This window comes from Labrus bergylta, chromosome 5, assembly GCF_963930695.1.
Source record: "Labrus bergylta chromosome 5, fLabBer1.1, whole genome shotgun sequence".
Classification (NCBI taxonomy): domain Eukaryota; kingdom Metazoa; phylum Chordata; class Actinopteri; order Labriformes; family Labridae; genus Labrus; species Labrus bergylta.
In genome coordinates, this window is record NC_089199.1 from 1,570,489 (window position 1) to 1,593,807 (window position 23,319).

Below are 23,319 nucleotides of genomic sequence, written 5' to 3' on the forward strand. Positions count from 1 at the left end.
TGTATGAATGACTCATCAGTCAAATTTAGCATTTGAAGACAACAAAATGCGTTTTCTCTTCTTCTGAAAGGAACAAGATTCTGCTTTAAATGAGTTATGAGGTCAAACTAAGCACAAAAATGTAAAGTTCTTAAATCCAGATCGTAACACTTTCAGACTTTGGAGGAATTGGTCTTTAATTATTGTTGATACATTTTGATATCTATCTGATCTCTGTGGGGATTTTCTCTGTGTGGCTGCTTACTTTTTCTAAAATTCCTGCAGTCCCTTGGACTTGCTCAAGGACACTACATTAACAGAGAAATGTGTGTACCAACAGAGGCTTGAACCTTGGTCTTAATGATTGAATAACACATTTCTAAATAACCTGCAAATTGTGATGGCCTCCTTTCCAACTCTGAAATTCCCCCCTCTGCTCTTTACACTGTATTAAGACCTTCAGGGGGGGATTGCAAAGATTTCAAATACACATATGGATTCTAAAGTGTTTATTTAATTACATTACATAAATTCCCATGTATGAACCATGTTACTGAGATGTCCCCTGATACCTGACAAAGTGTTTTTAGCTCTTGTAGCACAAGGACGTTTCCAATGTGTTCTTAAAGTTGGCTGGAGTGTCGGTCTGAATCACAGCGCTCCAGACAAGAAACTCAGTGAAACCTGACAGATGGAAAGAAGAAAGAAACCAGGAAAGCCAAGCTGAAAGTGAGAAAAGGAGGCCTATCTCCTGCTGAGACATCAAAGACAAGTCCTCCAAAGAACGTACAGCAGAAGAAAAAGCTGCTCTCCGTCACCAGAGATTAGTCATTTGAGTTGAGCAGTTCAGGCAGATATTATACAGAGCATGTTATAATATGATGAGATGTATAATATGAGTAATATATTGAAGATAAATGCTAATGTAGCATTTGTCTTTTAGGATACCTGGGATACACCAGTGGCTTCTCCCTGAGCTGCATGGTTTTCTTCCTCATTTCGGTATGTTCTCTCTTTTTTTTTAAAAACATTGAAACACGTGTTAACTACACTTCATTCTTCTGCTTTTTGGTTCTTCTCTGTTGGTAAAAATATCAAGCAGAATAAAGTCTCAGTCTAGAATGAGTTTTTTTTCCACCTTCCCTCCACCTCTTTAGTATTCCCTGCTCTCCCTACTCAATGCCATAGACTAATGTTTGCACGCTGCGGTTCCAGGCAGTGCTGGTTCTCTGTCTTTCTCTGACCTAGTTTTGGCTGTGTGAGCTTTAATCCACACATTGCTCGCTCTCTCTCTCTCTCTCTCTCTCTCTCTCTCTCTCCCCCTCTTTTACTCTGCCCTCACAGTACCATATTCTCTGCATGTTTGCATGCTAAGTGTTTCCCACAGCCTTTGTTTCTGCTTAATGCCTCTCTTCTGCACTGTACAGGTCATCTACAAGAAGTTCAATACCCCTTGTCCATTTATGGACTTTACGTTTAATAGCACTGCCAGTGTGCTGAATATCAGTGCTACGGATCCTGGAGGGGAGATTGATCCTGCCTGTATTCCCAAAATGGCCAACCTCAACTCACAAGTAGGTTTATGCATGTCACTCAGTCTGCAGATCCACCTCCACTGCAACGAGCACGGACACACAGCCACTCCTGTCATTGTCATCTTCAGCATGTAGTTGCCAGAGACAGTTCACAATCCCAGCATGGAGTGACACTTGGTCTGAAGCACTCAGTCGCACTCGATGACCCAGTTGATAATAAAATCTGTAATTAGTGTAAAATTCAGAGACAGACTCCGAGCTGTACGCTCAAGTCAGCAGAAAAAATAAACATAGCTTAAGCATTCTGTACGCTTGTAACTTCAAGTTTGCCCTTTGTGGGTTAAGGAGAAGACAATTATTGAAATGGGAAAAAGCTGACATTAAGTACCCTTAATGTTACACAGTAAATACTTCGACAACAATAGAAGACTCCAGACAGACTGTTGGTCACAACGCACTCAAAGCTCGCTGCTATAATGTGTTTGATTCTTCCTATAGATGCAGTGATGTAATGATACCGTTTTCTCCACAGCATTAACAAATACTTACAAGGTGTTCCACATTTTGTATCAAATCCTAAAAAGTTTTGATTATCTTCCCCTAAAGATGTTTGAGACTTTTCCATTTCCTCGGGTAGTGAGACAGATCCCTGCTGCCTAGCAGCGTATAAGTAAGGCATTCTTAAACAAGCTGGACCAAAGCCAGGCTAAGTTAATCACAGGGAAACAATTAGCTCTCTGTGATGTGTCAGAGGGAGTAATGGCCAGTTAAGCGCGAGGTTGGTGGTAAACGTCTGGGATGGCGCTGCTGTATCTATGGTGACCTGTTGGGGTTCATTTTCAGACGGCCTACACCATCCCCATCCTGGCGTTCGCCTTTGTGTGCCACCCTGAGGTCCTGCCCATCTACACGGAGCTCCGCAAGTATGTTCTTATGATGCAGAGCTCCTAACTTTTGGTCAAGAAAATCAGCTACATAACAATTAGGACAGCTACTATGTTTGATTTGTGCTTGGCTGGTCATAACCTGGTCACATGCACTGCTTTCACTTTATTTTGAAATGAGTTGGCACTGCTTGAATGATGGAGCATGTTGTAAGTTAAAAATGTGTCATCCTGCTATTGCTTGTTTTCCCCAAGATGACTTTTAACGTGCTTAATTTTAATGTTTACACTTTGAGGCATACCACTGTGCCAGATGTAGCCCCACAGCTAGAGTCACTGGGCTACATGATTTCTATTTGGGCATAAACAGTCGTTCAAAAAATGGATGCCCAGATGTTATTTGTGTGTGTGTGTGTGTGTGTGTGTCTATGTGTGTTTGTTTGGTGTGTCATGTCATCACATGGCAATATCTTCTGATTTCAGTCCCACCAAGAAAAAGATGCAGCATGTGGCCAACATCTCCATTGCAGTCATGTACAGCATGTACTTCTTGGCTGCCCTTTTTGGATACCTAACTTTCTATGGTGAGGCCTGGTCCTCCTCATATTGCTTAATATCTATCTATCTATCTATCTATCTATCTATCTATCTATCTATCTATCTATCTATCTATCACTGCCTAGTTTTGCTTCTTTCTTTCTTCTTCATGCTTATAATTGGTTAATCATAGCAATGTCACTTATTTGTTTGTCAGCACTTTATCAAGTCACAACAATCCCACAGGCTGATTAGTATCACGATACATGGGCCCCCTCTAGTGGTCGTATTGCAGATTTCACAAACACCATTTATGTAATAAATTGCATTGACGACATATGAGTTATAGAGGTTTTATAATAAACAGCCGTAGATAACAAAGTATCTTTGGCCGATTAACAAATTTAAAAAAAAAAAAAAAAAATGAAATAAATTGTAGAATATGATTTCGATATATATTTCATTGCCTTTTGTTGCCAGTTTATATAAATATTGAACTTATAAATATAGGCTTCTTGACTGACTTGGTACTAACCATGTTTTCTCAGCTTGTTGGGGTAGGTGTGTACTTTTCTCATCATTCTTGGACCTACTCTATGTTTCTCTCTTTTGATCTCTTTCAGGTGAAGTGGAAGCAGAGCTGCTTCACACTTACAGCCGCATTGACCCGTATGATACTTTGATTCTGTGTGTGCGTGTGGCTGTGCTCACTGCTGTCACACTCACTGTTCCCATTGTGCTTTTCCCTGTGAGTAAAATGTTAGCATCTAAAGTTTACACATTGAACGATTTTAATGCACTTTGTTGTTTTAAAACACAAGGACACAATCGTAAATGTTCTTCTATGATTAGGTACGGAGGGCGATCCAGCAGATGGTGTTTCCCAACAAGACTTTCAACTGGCCCCGTCACATCGCTATCGCCATCGTTCTGCTCACATTCATCAACCTGCTGGTCATCTTTGCCCCTGACATCCTGGGCATCTTTGGGATCATTGGTATAGATCAACCCTGGTTTGATTCATGTTGTGCCCATAATACACCTAATCAAGCGACATAATCAAACCTCTTGGAACTCTGTGCCAGATCGTGTGGCATGCAAATAACTAAATGTAGAGATAGACGCACCAAATAACTGGGCGCCACGTGCTTTGGGAAGCGTGTTTCACGCCGTCAGAATAGGGCCTTACAAGTTTCATTTGTACATCTGTTGAAGGGTAACAGCAATCCTTACTAGATGATCCTCTTCATTATTTTGGGCAAAAGTAACGTTTTTAAGCTAAAAGTCGGCATCACTGTAACCACAGCAGAAGAAGTCACAAGTTTATACACCGGTTACTTAACAGGATCTAGACATGATGAAAGACTTATAACATATAGCAAAAGATGTGAAAGAAAGTCATGATACAGATAAAGAATAATTCATGTCATTGTAAGAGTAGGTATAGAAATAAAAAAAAGTGTTTTCTTCATTTTCTGCTTAATTCATTTTAACCTCTACATAACAACACAGCACTTACTGTAAAGAGAACCGAGGCACTTCACATACATGCATATTATATTCATTCATAAATCATGTTGTGTTTTCTGTCTACTCTCCAGGTGCCACATCTGCCCCTTGTCTCATCTTCATCTTCCCTGCAGTCTTCTATCTGCGTATTGTACCCGAAGAAGAGGAGCCGCTGCGCTCATTCCCCAAAATCATGGTGAGCATCGCAAGACAAAAACAAGAATTTCAATTTGGATGCGATGTTTTAGGTCATTTGACCTGTCTCATAATATGGCATCAAAACAAAACTGATGTTTTTTGTGAGATCCTCAGTGTACTGACACACCCTGGAGTAAATCTAGTTCATATAGTGGGAGGTAAATCAGACTTTCAAAAAAGGTGCTGTTCAGTAATTCTTCCTAATCTTTTCCGTCAGATTTTCTCATTTGGTTGGGATTCTTACAGTGATTCATAAAACCATTCACATAGTAAACATTTTACTCAGGAAGTTACTGGTTAACATGCCACTGAAAATAAAGCTTTCATTTTGTATCTATTTCTCTCTTTCAGCTGTTTTCTGTAACTCTACTTGACTCTCTCTTTTCTCCTTCAGGCTGCCTGTTTTGCTGCGATTGGCTTCCTGTTTATGATAATGAGTCTCAGCTTCATCATAATTGACTGGACATCGGGCTCCAGCAAAGCCAGCAGTGGTCACTAGGCACCACCTTCCATTCCTTTCTGGGGTTTTATATTGTAGTTTCAGATCTGTGTTGTTATGTTACAGTTTTTATTATTATATAATGTTTTATGTTGGAGATGTCCATTCCATATCCATGGGTAAGTGTTGGCCACAGAGAAGTGTAGAATTTAGGATGGCTCTCTATTTCTCTGCAAAAGCATCCTGCCAAACAGTGACTGCAGATCAGGGCCAGTGGACATAACTGATTAATTTACAAAAGAGGCCAGGCGCATTAAGAGACGAGCTGATATTTGGAGCCTGTGCCTTGTGAAATGGATGTAAAAAAAAAATAAAAACAGAAAAGCAACAATTTCAAAAGCTGCTGCCTTTAAACTGCTGTCCCTTAGTGGCTGTGAGCCTCTATGCTGGTTATTAAGACCTGCAAACTGCTTCTCAAACTATAATGCACATCTGAGGCTCCTCACTTTGAAATGCTCAATGATAGAAATGTATTGAATCATAGATAATACTTTTATGGTTATATTTCTTCTTATTATTATTATTCTAAGTTATTTGAATAACTACATCGTTTCCATTCTGTGCATCTGCAGAGGAATGTGAAGGCTCAAGTTATAGCACAGGAGGAAAGAAAAGCTAAAGGAGTAGTTTGACATGTTTGGGGACAGGTGAGGAGATTGATACCACTCCAGTGTCTGTACAGTCAGTGTAAGGCTACAGCTTGGAGCTGGTGAGCTTATCTTAGCTTAAAGGCAGGGAAATGTTGAACTGTTCCTTTAAGGTATGCAGCCTTTAACTGCTATTCCACTGAATTGTGTTGCTGCTGGGAGGAGTCACATCCTCAGACAGTATGTGGTTTAGTGTTGTGAGCACATTAGAGTAACATTCCCACATATGACCTTGATGTATATTTTATTATTATTCAATATGAAAACCTCAGAAGATGCAGTATGGACTGAATAAGAAATCCTCACAAAGGTCTTTCTGAGGCGATGAATATGAGATGGATGTCCAGATAAATACATAACAGCTTATATTATTCCGTGTTTTTTATTCAGTATTACTGTGCAAAGGATGGTGATAAATGGTACTCAAGACCTCATTAGTTAGACTGGACTGATCAAAGTGATAATTGTAATGACAAAGATACCGCTTGGTGTTCATCATGGTCATTGGTGAGGATTTGCGCCTGAAAGATTTGATGTGTTGTTTCTGAACATTAACTGTAAGTAATCAGAGATAACCAAAACATGTTTTTTTTTTAAAACATACAGGGTCGCTTCATTAAGTGGTTAGGAACAGTTTCATGTCTGTAAATATTTCCAGCACAACTTTGATCCCTCACAGAATGGGCAGACATGGGATTACTGTCTTCTTTAACAACCTTGAGAAGCTTCTGGTTAGCAATAGCACTTTCCTTTGATAAGCACAATTTCCTGTCGCCAGTTGAAAAGCAAGCAAATGATTATTGAAAAATCCACGTATCTTATAGATGTGATTTAAGGGGAATGCCCTTTATACAACAAAAGTGTTGAGAAATGTATTGATGGTAACATATGGATGTCTTCTCAAATAATACTTGAATTAATGTCAGTTAGCTTTTTCTGTGAACGTTCCTGATGATTCATTTACTCCTCTGGTCCATTCTGTAGATTAAAACCACTCATCACTTGGATGTGCTGTGTTTTAACAAATATAAACATGGCTCAGATCTATTTGAAGTAAAGTATATATATAAATATATATGTGTGTACACACACATTGTGTTGTTATACATGGACCTCAGCTCTGTTCAGAAGTAAGATTTGAGTATTTGACTCCAGCCTTTAATAGATTAACAATCGTTTTAAACTTCATGTTTAATGTTTTTGTTTTTTTGTGGAGCATCAGTTGAATCTCATTTAGTGATGGAAGGCAAGAATAAATATAATTTGTTTTAATCGTCTCTTAAAGTCAGTGGTGTGAGTTGTGTGGTTCACTGCTGACTTTCAGTAATTTACTATGTTGGAGTTATAAGTGAAGTGGTTTACTTCACATTTCACTATTTTTGAAATGATAAATTCTGAAACACCAGACTACAGTGTGTGTGCTGCAGTGTTGTCCTGTCAAATTGTTCAAAAACAAGCCTCCTCCCTGTCATATAGATATTACATTGTGTGACGTTGTCTGTAAGAAGAATACAGAATAATCTGAATCAGCCACTCAGTGTTTGAAGTTGTTTATCAAGGTTAAATGCAGCATATATCCCCGACTTCCTCTTGTATGTATGATGGTCCCATTTGGTAAATGAATTGACACAGTCATGAACTGTTTTTAATAGTGCAAAACACAAAACACAAAAGTTTAAAAATGCAAAGAATGAAGTGAGGATATGCGCTGATAGTGGCTGACAGAAGATGATCTCTGAGGACCTCTATTTAAATCTAACTGTTGTTGGTCTCCCTCTTGTGTGATTTATTGAAATTTGTATGATTGAATCGTAACATATTAAATATTGACATCGGCCAGCATTTATAAATAATGTATATAAATGTATACCCTTTATATTCTATATGCATATCTAGTTTGTACAATGTAAATAGAAATTAAAGTTTTAGTCCATTAAAAACATCAGTGTAATCATTTTCAAAGTGCTTTTAAACCTTTTTGTCATTCTATTCTTGTCTATCTATATATTTTAATATGTTGCTGGCAGTTATTGTACTGTAAACAATGTTGCAATAAAGATAATGAGGTAACAAAACTTTGGGTCTTCTTTTAGATTTGAGGATCAGAAAAAAAAAAAGTATTTTGGAAAAACTACTAAAGGGATTATGAAACCATTCTTTGTGCAATCTCATTTGTTCAAGACATTTAGATGAAGTATTAAAGGTCACATATATTCCTTTTCAAGAAGTTTAAATATGTCTCAGAGGTCCCCAAAACATGCTTGTGAACTTTCTTATTAAAAATTCACTCCTATCCTGTATTTGCCTATAAACCCCTCTATTTCAGCCCTGCTGAAAACAGGCTAGGCTAGGCTAAAGGCTAAATGATCAGGATCCTCAGAACAGGCTGTTTCTGTGTCTGTACCTTTAAATATGTAAATAAGCTGTATCTGACCACACCCCCTCTCTGGAAGGGCTTGGCCATCTCCAAACGGCCAGTTTGAGCACACGTTTTCTGAAAAGTGGATCAGACAAAAGACTGAGAAGATGGACTTTTCTCATCATTGGGGGGTTTGTAGACAGACTAGAGACACATATTAAAGTTAGAAAAACATGGTAAAGTGTATTTTGCATAATATGTGACCTTTCACGTAATCATTATTATTACATTTTACCTAAAGTGGTCTTCAACTTAATTTTAACGCTAATGTTCTTTCATCTTGATCATGTGGTGCTTCTTAAATTCATGTTAATCAATTGTGTAAAAGAATGAAATCAAATGAACAGAATAAGCTACTGTAAATGTGCCACGATGGCTGATACTGTAGGCCGTTGAATCTAAAATTTTAAGCAAATCATTTTCTGCGATAATCTACAATATATAGGACTACATATATATAATTGTATGTAAGGTTTCAGTTGATGTAGTATACTCAAACTGTTTCAAACATTAAACTTATTATTCAACAGAAAGAGAAAACAAGAGTTGTGAATACCTCTCTTGAAGGTCAGGTGATAGTCCACAAGGTGGCACTAAAATGCTGTGGTAAACCTTAGCGCTGGAATAATTACACAAAGTGTCAGCTGTTCAGTTTGTATTGGTCTTATTTTGAGTATCACTCTGAAATAATACTGTCACAGTGTTATATTATCCCACTGTCAGCTATTTATACAAACTTGTTGAGATGATCAACATTTAAAATAAAGGGACCACCAAAGCTTCCTATAGTTCTTGAAAACAGAAACAGAAATAGAGTATTGCCTTATTGTAGTGTTCGCCTAAAGGTAAAGGTGGAAAGTACATCAAATAATCTTATCCTATCTTTTATCATTTACCACTTAAAACTAAAGTTTTAAATGTTTGATCTGATAAAACTTCAAAGCGGAGACATGTTTTTATATTCTTGCGTGTATCTGTCAGCTTTAGACAGGAGCCTGCTGATGATTATCTTCAATTTGAAATATTGACATTAACATAAGATCTTTAACATACGACAACAAACTGTTGTGGTTTAAGCAACTTAAAAAGTAGGCTATATAAAGAAGCTATTTCCATGGGCGGTTCTAGGCAGGGGCCAACAGGGGCCAGTGCCCCTGTAACACTGAGCTTGGTCCCCCCTGTGGCCACCCCTCCAAAAGCAAGAACCCCCTAGTATTTGACTCAACAACCGGACTCACAATCTAATATTAAATTCTGTTACTGAAACAAATATAAATCATGGTATTTTATGTTGTGGTATTTCATGATGTGTCCTATTATTTGGCATATATTTTAAAGCGATCATCTTTGTCTATTTTTCACCTGGGTTTAATGTTCCCTTCTGACAAAACAACTGGCCCCTGTTTGGCCCCCTCAGTGAAAGTGGTCTAGAACCACCACTGGCTATTTCTCTTCACCAGCTACGGCGCTTAAAGTATGCTTGCATATTGTTACACCAACAAAAATAATTAAATTATTGCAACAGGGAACATTTTGCACAATGAGTAGCCTATACTCTGTTGGCTATCTAAACATAGTTTGCAGATAAACTTGAAAGTCACTTCCTTCAGAATTCTTCTTGAAGGGCAAACATAAAGAAACCAGTCTCTCTACTGGTTAACTGAAGTAAACCCTTTCCACTGAGGGCAGGGAACATCAATTACAAACGTCCCTTGAATGGAGCAGTTGACTCCATTTCCCATGAAGCACTGCGAGTGGGCGGGTTCTTCTCTCTGGTGGAGGTTGACCGTCGTGCTGTTGGGGTGGGAGGTGACGGCGCTGTGTGTCTCGCAGTTTGTCAGGCGGAGGGGAACTTCACAGCGGCTACGGGTGTGGCTTTAAATGTAATAAATCTCAACGCTGGGGAAAGAATGCATGACCGCAATAAAGATTAAAAAACAGACATCTCAAACAGCAACGAGAGACGTTCACGTCAGCCTGTGACGTGTGAGCCCGGTAGCTCTACGGGGGACAAATCCGTGAGCTCGCTTTTCAACAGCTGGAATACTTTTTCTTTTTTTTTGATAACTTCGTGGCCCGTTTTTCGCGAGTTCAGTTTGCTCCAATGGTTCCTCCTAAGGAACTATAGCTAGAAGTCTGTGTGTCTCTGAACAACTTGTCGATTCCCTTGAAGAAACCACCAATGCTGCTGACTAACTGAACAGCCTGCGAGTCTTCGGGAATTTCATACGTGAGGAAAAACCAAGTTCACTTCAGGAGGAAATCGTTTGTCGCCACTCGTCAGAAAAGGGACGTCGCCTCGCTCAACTTGGACTCTTATTTTTTTAATAAGGGTCTTTTTTTGGCACTTTACCGTCATTTTTTTCCCAGGTAATATTCCCCCACTCAGCAGCAGTCCTGAAGCGCGCACTAGGAACCATGGGGTGTACGGTTAGTCAGGAAGATAAAGCGGCGGCCGAGCGCTCCAAAATGATTGACAAAAACCTGCGAGAAGATGGAGAGAAAGCAGCAAGAGAAGTGAAACTGCTGCTACTGGGTGAGTAGTCTGGCTCAACAACGTTCCTGAGTTGCAAAATTGCCAATATGGGGGTTACAGACTAATTGTGCAACACAATGAAAGCCTTGACCGTATGTACCAACATGACACACGAGTAGCATGCAGAAAGTTCATTTGTTTCTGCTAATGCTATAAAGAGCATCACTTGCCCCTTACGATTCACATGTCTCACTCCTTTGAGAGGTTTTTCTAGCTACACCACAACATGTAGTTAAAAGCATTATGGAAGTCCTTATCTAGCTCTGTTTTGCCATCATTCCCTTCACTCTGGTGTTTGGGAAAGTTTGGAGTAAAAACAGCATTCCCTGCCCAGCAAGGATGTGAGGGGAAATGCTTTACTCCGGGTGTTGACTTACAGATCCAGGAAAAGGTTTTTTTTTTTAAAGTACAGCCAAACTAGGCTGTGTTAGGTTTGAGTGGTTTCCTCCCATAGCAGGGTTGTACTCAGGGGTCAGACATGGCGGGGTCTGCTTGATAATGAGGGAGCTGCTGTTTGGACTGAGATGTTGAACACCCCTGACTGTTCCCAGCACTGGCTAGGACACACACACACACACACACACACACACACACACACACACACACACACACACACACACACACACACACACACACACACACACACACACACACACACACACACACACACACACACACACACACACACACACACACACACACACACACACACACACACATTTATACAAAACAACTGATTGAGAGTACTCCTTAGCAAAGACAGATTTACACTTTCCCAGACTTTTAATGTCAGGTTCTCTAACTTTCTCTCTGACGAGTTGTATTGAACGTCCCACATTTCTTTTGGTGGTCCTATTCCGTTTTCCACCATCGGCTTTTCATGCAACAAGGCTCCTCTGAACTTCACAACCTTACTTGATATGCTGCACAGAGAAGGAAAGAAAGGCAAGCAGCAATTTCCCATGGTTTGGGAAACACACAATTGGTAAGAAGAATGAAGTCAGTGAAGTCCTGCATTGTTGATGTGTCTCATCTTACGCCCATTGATTTACACTTCCAAGTTACTCCTGTTAACTCCTCAAGGAAATCGATGCAATTTTCTGAACGCACAGCTTGTCTTTTTATTCAAGACCGTGCTGAACAAATGCAACCTTGGATCCTTTAATTTAGATTTTTCTTTCTAAAACATTTTTAGAAAAAGTCAGAGAGTGTCCTTTATTGAGTAAGTCCTCTTTGTGCAACACTCAAAATGAATTTTTGATGTGATAATTTGGATATTTTCAGTAAATGGTAAATGGACTTGAGCTTATATAGCGCTTTTCAAGTCTTCCTACTACTCAAAGTGCTTTTACACTGCATGTCACACCTACACATTCACACACTGATGGTAGTGATCTCTATGTAGTATCATCCATCAGAAGTAACTAATCCATTCATACACAGAGAGGAGCAAGAGGGAGCAATTCATGGTTAAGTGTCTTGCCCAAGGACATGTTATTCAGCTGGGGATCAAACCCTCAACCTTCCGGTTGAGAGGCAACGACTCTACCAACTGAGACACAGCCCATGTGTTTTGTAACTGTTTTATGCACTTAATTAATCACTCGTCTTCTCACTGACATAGAGCAGAAGATTGGACTTAAATTGACAGTGAACACATGAGAGTTTTTCCTCTCCGGGCTCTTTGAAGAGACGTCTGGTTGTTACGTTGTGACCCTGGTTAGAAGGCTAATCACATACTCTGTACAGCAGGTTTTATGTCAGTAATTACCATAAACAGCTGTGTGTGGAGGTTGAGAAGATTTACAGGAGAGGTCTCAAGCTGAAACGAGAGGTTCAAGTCAGACTTAAGCAGTTTGAATTACATGTCACAGCATGCACAAATGGGCTTCAGGATGTAAAGCTGGAATGTATAGGGGATGTTTGTGGTGTGTATAAAGTGAAATTGTTATTGAAGTGCAGTGTGCATTAATAATACAGCAGGTGGACACACGGTTTAATACTCAAAGTGCCTACCTCTTCAGATGCAATTGTCTAAAGGACGTGTTGTTTCAGTTTGTAGCTGAAACAATAATCCATCTATTGAATTGAAATGTGTTAGACAGGTGTGACATCCTTCCAGAGGTGCTACATCCCGCCTCCGGGGATGCTTTCAGCACTCACATCTGCTGCCTGCCATGCTATCTGATGGAACAGCTGAGGAAAGCTACCCTGCTTACTGAATATCCACACATTCAAATCCCTCTGTCATGTGTGTCCACTGGAGCCTGACTTGTGTCCCTGCTCAAACAACTCCAGAGACTCTGAGATGAGATTTGGGGGTTTGTAAGATGAGCTGTGTTTTACCGACGTGAATGATGGATTTATTTTAGAGTTAGCTTTGAAACACGACCTTCATTTAGCTCGCTGAGGAACTCTTAACACAAAGCTGCTTGGCTATTTCATATTTAAATTGATGTAAAGAAACAGATCTAATAAGGAATTTCTATTTTCACTACTTTTATCTTATGATGCTGTGTCTTTATTAGATTGTTTTGTCTTGTTAGGCGTCCCCAGAGAAAGCCATTTGTTAATGTAGCAGAGAGGACTTAAGCTTTCATTAACTGGAAGCACTCATTCACAGGCCTCCCTGCTGATTCTGCTCTTTGATTTACATCTAATCTCCTCCTCATCTACTAACAGAAATGTGCTGCTCACTTAAATTGATTCTCTGTTTTTCTTCCGCTTACCTTCCCCTTTTATACCAGCTTAGCACAAATGAAAAGTTCCTTTTTGGCAGCATGCTCTGCTTAAACGGGGAGAACAGAAGCCTTGTAGTAGGAAATATTTCAGAGCCATTCTCATACACACATTCACACACGCATGCTGTTAGAAGAACATAAACACATTTGCTCAGAGGCTTGACAGGCGATGTTATGTAAATACATTGGCACACTGAGTGCATGTTTTCTGCCTCTGGGCATCTTTTAACACGATTAAATCATCAGACATTTCTAAATTTCCAACATACATGCAGGGCAACAAAGACTTCTTAGAGGAGAAACAACTTTGTATGTTTTCTGTCTTAAGCTAGGAGTAATATGGCTGCACAGGAGAAGATGTGTTGTTCTTCATGATATATGAGGCTCGCTCTGCAGTGCACATTCTGGACTCAGTTTATGACTCGCTCGTTGCAGGGTTGGATTCCATTACATAGCTCTCCGTGGTCACTGCAGTGAGGCTGCCACATGTAACAACGTAAAGCTGACATATACTGTAAAGCCTGCAGGCGCTTTTGCTCATGATCAAAGAATCAAATGGTTAATGTAAAAGGAAGGCGGCGACGTCCACGTGACATGGCTCTCACACCAGGGGAAGGATGATGTGCTGCTAATATTTCCAGGCGAAGAATATATTATCTCTGTGGTGGAAAGAGAAGCTTGTGTAACTCTAAACATCTTAACAGATGACTATTATTAGGTTTGAGTTTTATTTACAGACAACTGAAAAAGTGTGTGATAGCAGTCATTTTCTCTTCCTCCTTAACATGGAGTCTCTGCAGGGTGCTCAGTATCATGAGTCTTCAGTCGCTGCTGAAGGGAAGTGGTATTGAAGTAAACACAGAAGCAGTTATTTGATGACAAGTCTTGGTAGATATATACAGTACCATGAAGATTCAATGTTTTCTCTGCTGGAATCACAAAGTTATTGCCTTACAAATCCCCAAAAGATGCCCAGAAGAGATTTGACGCTGTTTCTAGTAGCAAGAAGAAGTTAGAGCTGGCACAGACCACAGGAACAACAGAGGTGTACTCACAGTCTTTTTGTCTTCATCCAGCTGTACAGTGTCTTACTAAATGATTTTAACTAACAGCCACATTTTTAGGCACATTCTGACGAATATGAACAACCCATCCATTAAGTCTGATATATGCCTCAACATTGACAAAAGAGTATCTGGGTACAGGTTGGCCTAGCGGTTATTTCAGCGACCCCGTACAGAAGCTAGGTACTCAAAGAGAGTGGCCCCTGTTTGACTCTTTGCCTCATGTCATTCCCCACTCTCTCATCCTGGTTTTCTACTCTATCCACTCTATTCTAAAAATGTGCTTCACTTCCGTGATTAAATAGTTTGCAGATATAATTTGATTGAAATGTTACTATAAATGTTAAGAAATGATATAAGGACAGTCTAATTCACTGAAAAAGAAAATGGTAACAGACATCACTTCTGTCCGGGGGGCCAGGGGCGTTTAGAAATATTATGTGATTTTTTTGAAGGTTATGTTGCGACTCTAGGTTTCCCAGAATTGAGAACAGTCTGTTGTAAGTTATTTGAAGATTCATTTTCTTATCTTTCTTGTATAAGAAAGGGAGGGCTTAGCCCTGCTAGCCCATTAATGCTAGCCGTACCTGTGCAGTACAATTGGCTGTGTTTAATGTTAATACACAGAAGTTTGCAGAATCAGGCAGCCCTTCTGCAAGCCATTCCTCTGTAACTTTATTGTTGGTTTGTTCCAAGTGAAAGTGAAGTCACGTGTAGTTGTGTTCTGTCAGCTGTATCTATAGCAAACATTTATCCCAGGTTGATAAGTGTGATGCTATACCAACATGGTGTGATGGGAGCCTGCCCATTTGCGTCACAAATGGATTTTCCTGGAAAGGTTTATCTTGTCTTACAGTTGGTGTCACATCAGCTTCACAGAGGATGTGACCACAGCACCCATCAGATACACTTCTGCTGTGGAAGTAATTGGTGGTTGTCTGTTATAGCAGCTCTTTCTGAGCGCTGTTGGATTTGGGTAGAGCTACATTACTAGAACTACTGTCACACATCTTCAAAGGCAGTTTCTCATCTGGGTTCCAGAAAACAAACTCTTACCTTCATTTCTCTTAAAGGCTTTGATTAGTCGACTTAGATGCAGTATTGATCAGAGAGAGCTTATATCGACTAGCTCACTGCTACTGTTTGGTAAAAGCTATCCATCTTAGATGTTGGGCAGGAAACTGAATTAAAGCGGTAGTATGGTCAGAGACACTCAGACTTCCAGCCTGTGTTATTATCTGTTTGCTAGCTGGTGATTTAAGGTGTTCATCTGAGTTCTAGAAAAGCTTCTCTAGTTGTCGAGTGTAACATATAGCAGGGGTTTAACCTTTGAAAAAACTGAAGCCCTCAGAATTCAACAGGAGACTAACCTTTGTGCTCCTGTATGCTTTGGAAGTCTCCGGCACATGCATATATTTACTGTACACGATCATGTTTGATGTCAGGTTCAACACAAGCTGCTCCACATACCAGTCAGCTGGTGTTGTCAGCGCAGCATGAACACCCAGTCCCTCCCTCCTATTAAAGTGGCAGTCTGACTTTTAGCAGGCACCGGGTGTGATTACAGTGACTGATTATAGAGACCCAAGTTACTCTGGCTTAAGGAAGTCAGACAGATGTGGTCCACCGGTGAAAACACGTCCACATCGGAAACGGAGCTGTCACAGCTCTAGAGGAAATCTCATCCTATCAGATATCCACCAGCTGCATTGTTACTGATCTCTACAACAAGCCGTAAAGCTTCTGCCCTGTGTTTTCACTGTGCTTCACTGTATTTACTCAATGGTCTGCACCAAACTGTGACCAATTAGCTGTATGACGCACTGGATAGCAGGTCTGAGAGTGTATATGTAAAGCAGCTGAATATCCTGCAATTACTGGGAAAGCTCTAAGATAAAGGCAGATCCTGTAGACTTAGTGTCTGGGTGTGAGCCCTCTGGGACGGGGCTGCACTGTCCTCTCTGCTCTTGAGATACCCTGTATTATTCTGTACCTCTCCAATGGCTCATGTCTTAAGTTTTTAACAGCTTTACTTCTGATCTGCCATAACAAAGCTCTACTCGCACAGAGATTCATTTTTTTGTGTGCATAAAAGTAGTTTGTAACTTGTGGACTTGCAGCTTTCAATTCTGGTCACCACAGGGTGTGAAGATGTTTAGCACAACAGAGCTGTCGATCAGAAGACAAAATGATGAAGATTTTACAAATCAACTTGACTCTTTTTAAAAGGATCAGCAACTCGTAGATTTAATCATAGTGGTATTTGTTGTACATTAAACAGTTGGCTTAAGCTGCTGAGACGTGTACAGTCAGGTAAAACTTATGGCATGTTTTCCCTTTGTGGTATTAAAATTCTCACCAGAATGTATGTTTGGTCATTGTGGACCAGTGAAAACTGTTGACTTTAACACTGTATCTGATTTGGAATTGTCACATTGAAGGCATGCTTCAGAAGATCTTTGTATCATTCATGACATTTTCTAATGAGTTAAGTTCTGCTAAGCTGTATTCAGCTGCATGGTATTGGGGTGGTGGCAGAATGCCCAGTAGTGGAAATCTTTATACTTGATACCAAATCTGCAGGATGAGATTTGATGCTTTAGAGGCGAGAGAGAAATATGAAAATGGACTAACCTACTGATGCACATCAGTGAGTTGTTTATTCTGTCCTTTTCTTCCATGTTTTGCCCCGGAGCCAGAAAAACCTTAATTCTTTTTTACTTTCAACCAAAGTGTTTTGGTTTTATTCAATAGAGTCTACACAGTGTTCCCTGCAATGCTGCTTATTTTGTTAAAGCCCTTAGAAAAAACAATTCACTCCAAGTTCATGACCCCCCCTCCCTCACATGGCACTACCAGAAATGTCAAAGTTCCCCTCTTATATTGCTTTCATTTTCAAGTGCCTAAGGGGAGTTGGGCTTGGGGTTGGCAGAGGATGGGGGTTTTTCTTTGTCTGACCATGTCATTAAGCACACATTTGGAAAACCATTATCCCTTCTCTCTCCTCCTCCCTCTATCCATTTCCTTGTTCTTGCTACAAATGTAGTGAAATGAGCTCACTTCACTTCCCTTCCTTCCCCATAGAGCTATCCTGTCATTTTGCTACACTGGAAGGTCCGGCTCTCTTGGGGCTTCCTCCTGGAGGCCAGACTCTACTCTCAGCTTTGTGCTTTATACTGTATAAGGACACTGAAACAGCCAGATGTCAAAATGTTACCGGCAGAAAGAAAACAGGTTTAAATGGGCTTAGAGGTGGGCTATATGACATAACAATTATTTTACTGTATTTTTTGTTGTTGTCTTATATTACAAAACTAAAAGAGATCACACATTTGAATGCCTATTCAAGTGCCATACGACCATCCTCCCCCTCAAACAAGCCTCTGATGTGATACTCAACTCGTGTCTGTGCATGAGATCAGAGAGCCACACTTTTATAAGTCACTGTGTTCAGTTCTCAGTAGCTTGTAGCTTGTAGGCTAACTAAATCTGTGGTTTGAAGTTTCATTTCCCCCCTGCTGAGTTGGGTTCAGTTGCTCCTGAAAACAGTCCATTTCATACCAAAGTTGTTTCATAAAAGAAGCAATCGAACAACATAATAACTCGGGACTTAACGTGTTATCAAAGAAATATCTAAGCTTTAGCAAGTATTCAGAGTCCCAGGATTTACCACTTCTTTGACGATGAGTCAAAACCTGTACAAGTATATAACTTTGAGATCTCTTTTTGAAGTGAATTGAAACTTCCTACTTGTCAATGTGTCAGTGTGCTGCTGAGTTGAAAAGGTGATGTGTTGAAGTTGTGTCAGAAAGCAAAAGGCACGGGAAAAGGGAGATGCCACTTTTCTGTTCCCTCATCTTGCCCTTCCTCACTCCTGTAAAGTCCTCCAGTATCATATTCAGCTTTATCTTGGACTTCACTTGATGAGCTGTCTACACCACAAGCTTTCAGCTTCATCTGGCTTCTGTTGGCATTCATCTGAGTATCCACTGTGGAGAAAGTGCATCAAGTGAGGTGCCTAACATAACATGAGCAGAAGGGGCCCTCGTCAAGGTGATAGATGGTGGGAATAGTATAGATGTCACACGGGGTGAGCATGGTATGTTTGCCCCCCCACCTCCCCAGGGAACCTCGGGTGATAATGTTATGACAGCTGCACCATCAACATTGTTATTCAAAGGTCAATTTGTTGCAGTTGTACTGCCAGTCATTATCTCTTCACTATCTGCGTTGTCATCTCAGGTCTTAATGCATCTCTTTTATCTCTATCTGGATGTGTCTGCGCCAATCTTATTTTCTCTGTCCAGCCTGAACTCAACTTTAAACCTTTTCAGACTTTATTTAGAGTCTAAGCCACACTGATACTTTGACAAAAAACACAAAAATAAACATAATTTCAATACAAATGACCCACACTTATTTAACACTGATACACATGAAGTCAGTCATTCAGAGATGTTTTCCCGACTTAAAGGGTTGTTGTCAAGCCTGCAGTGTGGCAGGAAGTGAAAAAGGCAATCTTTACATGAATCAGTTGACCATTTCTGACACTTACAGAAGTGAAACGTTATTTCAAATATGAAAGTTGGTTAAACAAACGTACATTTAGACCATTTATTGGACATAATATCCTTATAGAAAACCTTTAATGTTTTATTTTGAATTCACCTCTGAACCCTCCACGTACTCTCTAATATACACTGCAATAAGTCACTGACGTGAAACCAATCTGCTGCTACACTAAAGTGATTTGTTTTGTGAAAAACACTGTCAGCATTGTTCACTGGATCATTGCTGTCCCATCAAAGCTTCTCATATTGACTATATTCATCAGAGGCAGTGTACTGTTACAGCCCTACAATCAGCTACGACTTGTATGACATTCATGACCTTCTCCGACCCGCCTCACAGGCGGTGCTGTGTGGAGCCCGACATGCTCTATCAGTGTATTTTTCTCATTGCTTTAGTTACTCTTGCAGCTGAATGACCTCAGCAGTATTAAAAACACAAAAATACTCAAGTTAGTTTTGCTGTGAAATCGATTTTTCCCAAGAAATTGTGCTTTGGGGGTTTTGAAGGAAAATATGCAATTTCTTTCACTGTGTTCAATTTCCCAAACCATTCCGAGCTTCCTCCTGTTCTGCAAATAATGCTTGTTCTCACTGGGTGCAAGCCATTTCACGGTTGTCAAATAAGAACAGCACACATTGAGTAGAAATCTAGAACATAACCAAATCTTTTACGTAGCTCAAATGAATCATTACAAACCGTAATCATCTGGTTTCAAATATAAATCAATCCATAATGTTGGTGGCACTTTCTGTCTCTCTTTAACCAGCTTTGGTCATGATTGTTAACTCTGTGGGAAATAGTCCTGATGTACTGTGTCAGCCCTTTACCCCCCTCATCTTACACTTCCTTTTTCAGCTGGCTGCATGTAAGAGGGAAGTAGATGTGAGTCTTTTGTTCGGGTGGTTGAGGAAACCGTGCACACCCATCCTGTGTCAGTTGCCACGTTCTGATCCTCACACTGTCTGTCAAACACCCTCAACACAACAATGGAGCCTTTAAACACGTCTGAGTTAAAGCTTTTGTTATTCAAACATCCTTAAATTATATATATTTTTTAGGTTATTAACAATACTAATGTGTCAGTTTCACAATGCCAGTTAGTAGGAATAAAAGCATGACAAAGACACACACCCCTGACTTGACCAATAGCATGGTGTGTCTGAGAGTAGCTGTAAAATATGTGTGTACTTTGGTGTGTTGTTTCTTTTCCCATTAAACATGCCCTAAAGTTGTGTGTGTGTGTGTGCGTGTGCGTGTGCGTGTGCGTGTGTGTGTGCGCGCTCATACAGGGCTCTTGAAGAACTTTCAGGAAAACAAATCCATGGCAACATGGGCTGGGTGGTGCCCCTTGTAATTTGTTTGTGTAAAGGAGGACTTTTGTGTGGTGTATAATTTGCCATGCGGGAGGCAGGCTGATGTTCCTTCACATACGACACACTAGACTAGTTTTTAAATCAAAACCCAAAAAGCCCATGAGGGGAATATGATTAGTTGGCACAGTTTTACAACACACAGTAAAAGGAGGCCAACAACAATAGAACCATTTACTTCTTAATAGAAGAGCCTCTGAGATGATGCTGTCAGTAGCCATGACAGAGTGTCTCTGAGATAAAGAAGGGTTTTTAGTTGTGCATGCTGAGGGCACATAAAAACTGTTAACTGGTTGTTCTATTAAAAGCAGGTGGTTTGAATTGCTCTGCATGAAACCAAAAGTGAAAATGTCAGTACTACTGACAGCAGTATTTCTTTCCAACTCAGCACAACAGCTTTGGAACGGCCAATTGAAGGAAGTGTGTGAGATAGTAAAGAAGGGAGTACGTTTTTATCTGTTATGTTTTGTGTTCAACAAACAGGGAAGAGAAAAACACTGACTCTCCTTTTGCCTTTTTCATTGATGGGGATTATGTTATCCATGAAGGTTTTAATCAAACCTGCTGGCAACCTGGCCGCTGTTTTCATTTTGCTTCTGCTGCTGCTGTGTGTGCATAGATGTGTGTGTGCAGATGCGTGTGTGTGCTTTGTGTGTCTCATGAAACCAGAACAACAGCTCATCTTACAGATTTTTTTTTCATGCTGCATTTTGAAATATTGTGCATGCTTGTAGTTATAGACAGCATCCTAAGGCTGAGAACACCCTGCTTTCTCCGTTTCTTCTTCGTAATGTTCAGCTGTGGATTAAGGCTGTAACATCAGGAATGTCCTGGACGTAAAGGTCTTTTAACTGCAGGAAATTCCCGAGGAAAATTAGATTATTGCTTCCTTTGAAACAGGGCGACTTTACTTGAAATGATTTCTCTGGTAATGTGAAAGACTTTAACATGTTGACCTCCCTCTGTTAAGATGTAAACACTTTCATTAGTGTCACACTGGTAATTATTCAAAGCATACAACCCCATTATCTCTGTTATTGTTTTATTTTATTTCTGATACCTAATCCTGCCCAGAGGTGGAAATATCCTGAGTCTGTTCACTAAACTTTTTACAGATTTTAGAGAAAGCCATGACAAATATTACTTTTGCTATATTTGTGACATACACAAGCTGGTTTTTGCACAAGAACATGTAGTTGTGTAGTTGTGTAGTTGTGTAGTTGCCTTGCAAGTGTCGTTGGAGCTCCTTTCATTGATGCCTCTATGTGCAGAACTTAAAGTCCTCTGTCACTTTAATGATCACGGTCGTTTATCAAATGTCTCTCCTTAGGAGACCCTGATGTCAGACCACCACAGATACCCTGTAAGAATAATGGAACCATAATGATCTTTAAGCCACAGGAGATATGCAGCAATTTCAAAGCACCTTAATGATTTGCTTATTAGTGTTTTCTTAATGCTGGAGCTTAAGCTCTGTAGTGTAGTCTTATATTATCTATTATATTTTTATTTAGTATTAGGGTAGGACTGAGAAAAACACAAAAGTAACAGGATTTTTTAATCGACCCTTCTTGGGATCGATAATAGTCGTGACATAATAAATGTTTACAGCCATCATGAGCAGAGAGCAGCTGAAAATTGAAAGAAACAGACAATGTATTCCTTGTTTTCCTTTTACTCTGTGTCATCCACCAACAGTCTGTCTGACTGAACCGGATAAAATAATGAATGGGGAATTGAGCCATTGGTTGTTACATTCAAACTAAAAGATAACCAGTGTGGTAAGTTTTTGTCATGTCTGTATGCGTCAAGTTTCATACAACTATCTCACCTTCCTGAGCCAGTAGAATAGCAAGCTATAGCCATTAGCTTATGAGCTTACTTAATGAACATTCATTTTTTTAAAGGGAAGACTCCAGGTGTTGGGATCTATTCAACAACAGGCTTCAGGTTAATGTGCTAGTGTTTGCTGCATTTAGCATTTTTCTTTTCGTAGAGCTGTTCCCAATGAAGAGCGACTGAAATCAGCAGCGTGTGGGTAACCGCTGCACCCAGTGACTTTTTCCAAGTGTTCAAAGCCTTTGTTTTATCTTTATTCAGCATCTACTAGCACTGAAAGATCTCAGGCCTTACCGCTCAGGTGCTGATGTCGCTGCTTCAGGCAACCAATCATATGGTGAATGGGGCAGGACCTGTCGCTCAGGTCACAAAGAAAACAGATGCTTGTCAGATAACCGTCACAGAGAAAGTGAATATGTTGGAACAGACTGCCTGGTTGTCGCAGCTGTTTGATAGATAGTAAGAAAAAAAATATGATGATAAAAAAGCAAAGACTGTCTGACTGAGTTGTTAAATATTACTCCTTCCTTATATTGCAAAACAAATCAAATCAGCACCCAATAATCTTGATCAAGTTAAATCATGGCAGATGCATAACCTTCTGTTATTGTTTTAAACGCCTACTCAAAAGTCAACTTTAAACAGTTTTTGTTCTTTTTATTTTTTGTCTGTAGATGTATATACCACCTAGAGAGGACTGAAATATATAAGCTGACAGGAGGAAGGGGAGAAGAGAAAGATTTGTGTAAGTGTTTAGGAGGGAGGGAAGGAGGACATCGGGTTAGGAGACTGAAAGAAAGTGGTGGAGGAAAGTGGGGGCAATGTAGCTGCATGCAAAAGCGTGGAGTTGGAGCAGAGCAGGGTGCAGCTGAGCCTCTGGCTGGGACACAGCACTGAGGGCTTTATTGTGATTTGTAATTATGTGGTTTTCTGTGGGGCCTCAGTTTGGTGCGCTCCCACACTGAGGCTCTTTTTAGCCAGGGAATACTG

The 23,319-nt window shown here is 40.1% G+C and overlaps 2 protein-coding genes across 4 annotated transcripts in view; both read left to right on the forward strand.

Moving 5' to 3' along the window:
• The window catches only part of LOC109990106 (sodium-coupled neutral amino acid transporter 3), a 57,526-nt gene extending 49,663 nt beyond the window's left edge, over positions 1-7,863 (forward strand). For all 3 annotated transcript variants that reach the window (XM_020642092.3, XM_020642093.3, XM_020642094.3), the window contains 8 exons: positions 923-981; positions 1,407-1,553; positions 2,358-2,437; positions 2,882-2,982; positions 3,559-3,683; positions 3,788-3,932; positions 4,537-4,640; positions 5,037-7,863. In XM_020642092.3, the coding sequence (XP_020497748.1) occupies positions 923-981; positions 1,407-1,553; positions 2,358-2,437; positions 2,882-2,982; positions 3,559-3,683; positions 3,788-3,932; positions 4,537-4,640; positions 5,037-5,141 (866 nt within the window). In that variant the 3' untranslated portion in view covers positions 5,142-7,863. The remainder of the gene's footprint in view (positions 1-922; positions 982-1,406; positions 1,554-2,357; positions 2,438-2,881; positions 2,983-3,558; positions 3,684-3,787; positions 3,933-4,536; positions 4,641-5,036) is intronic.
• Positions 7,864-10,023: 2,160 nt separating this feature from the next.
• The window catches only part of LOC109990103 (guanine nucleotide-binding protein G(i) subunit alpha-2), a 50,846-nt gene continuing 37,550 nt past the window's right edge, over positions 10,024-23,319 (forward strand). The window contains exon 1 of the mRNA XM_020642089.3: positions 10,024-10,743. Coding sequence (XP_020497745.1) covers positions 10,626-10,743 — 118 coding nt within the window. The 5' untranslated portion in view covers positions 10,024-10,625. The remainder of the gene's footprint in view (positions 10,744-23,319) is intronic.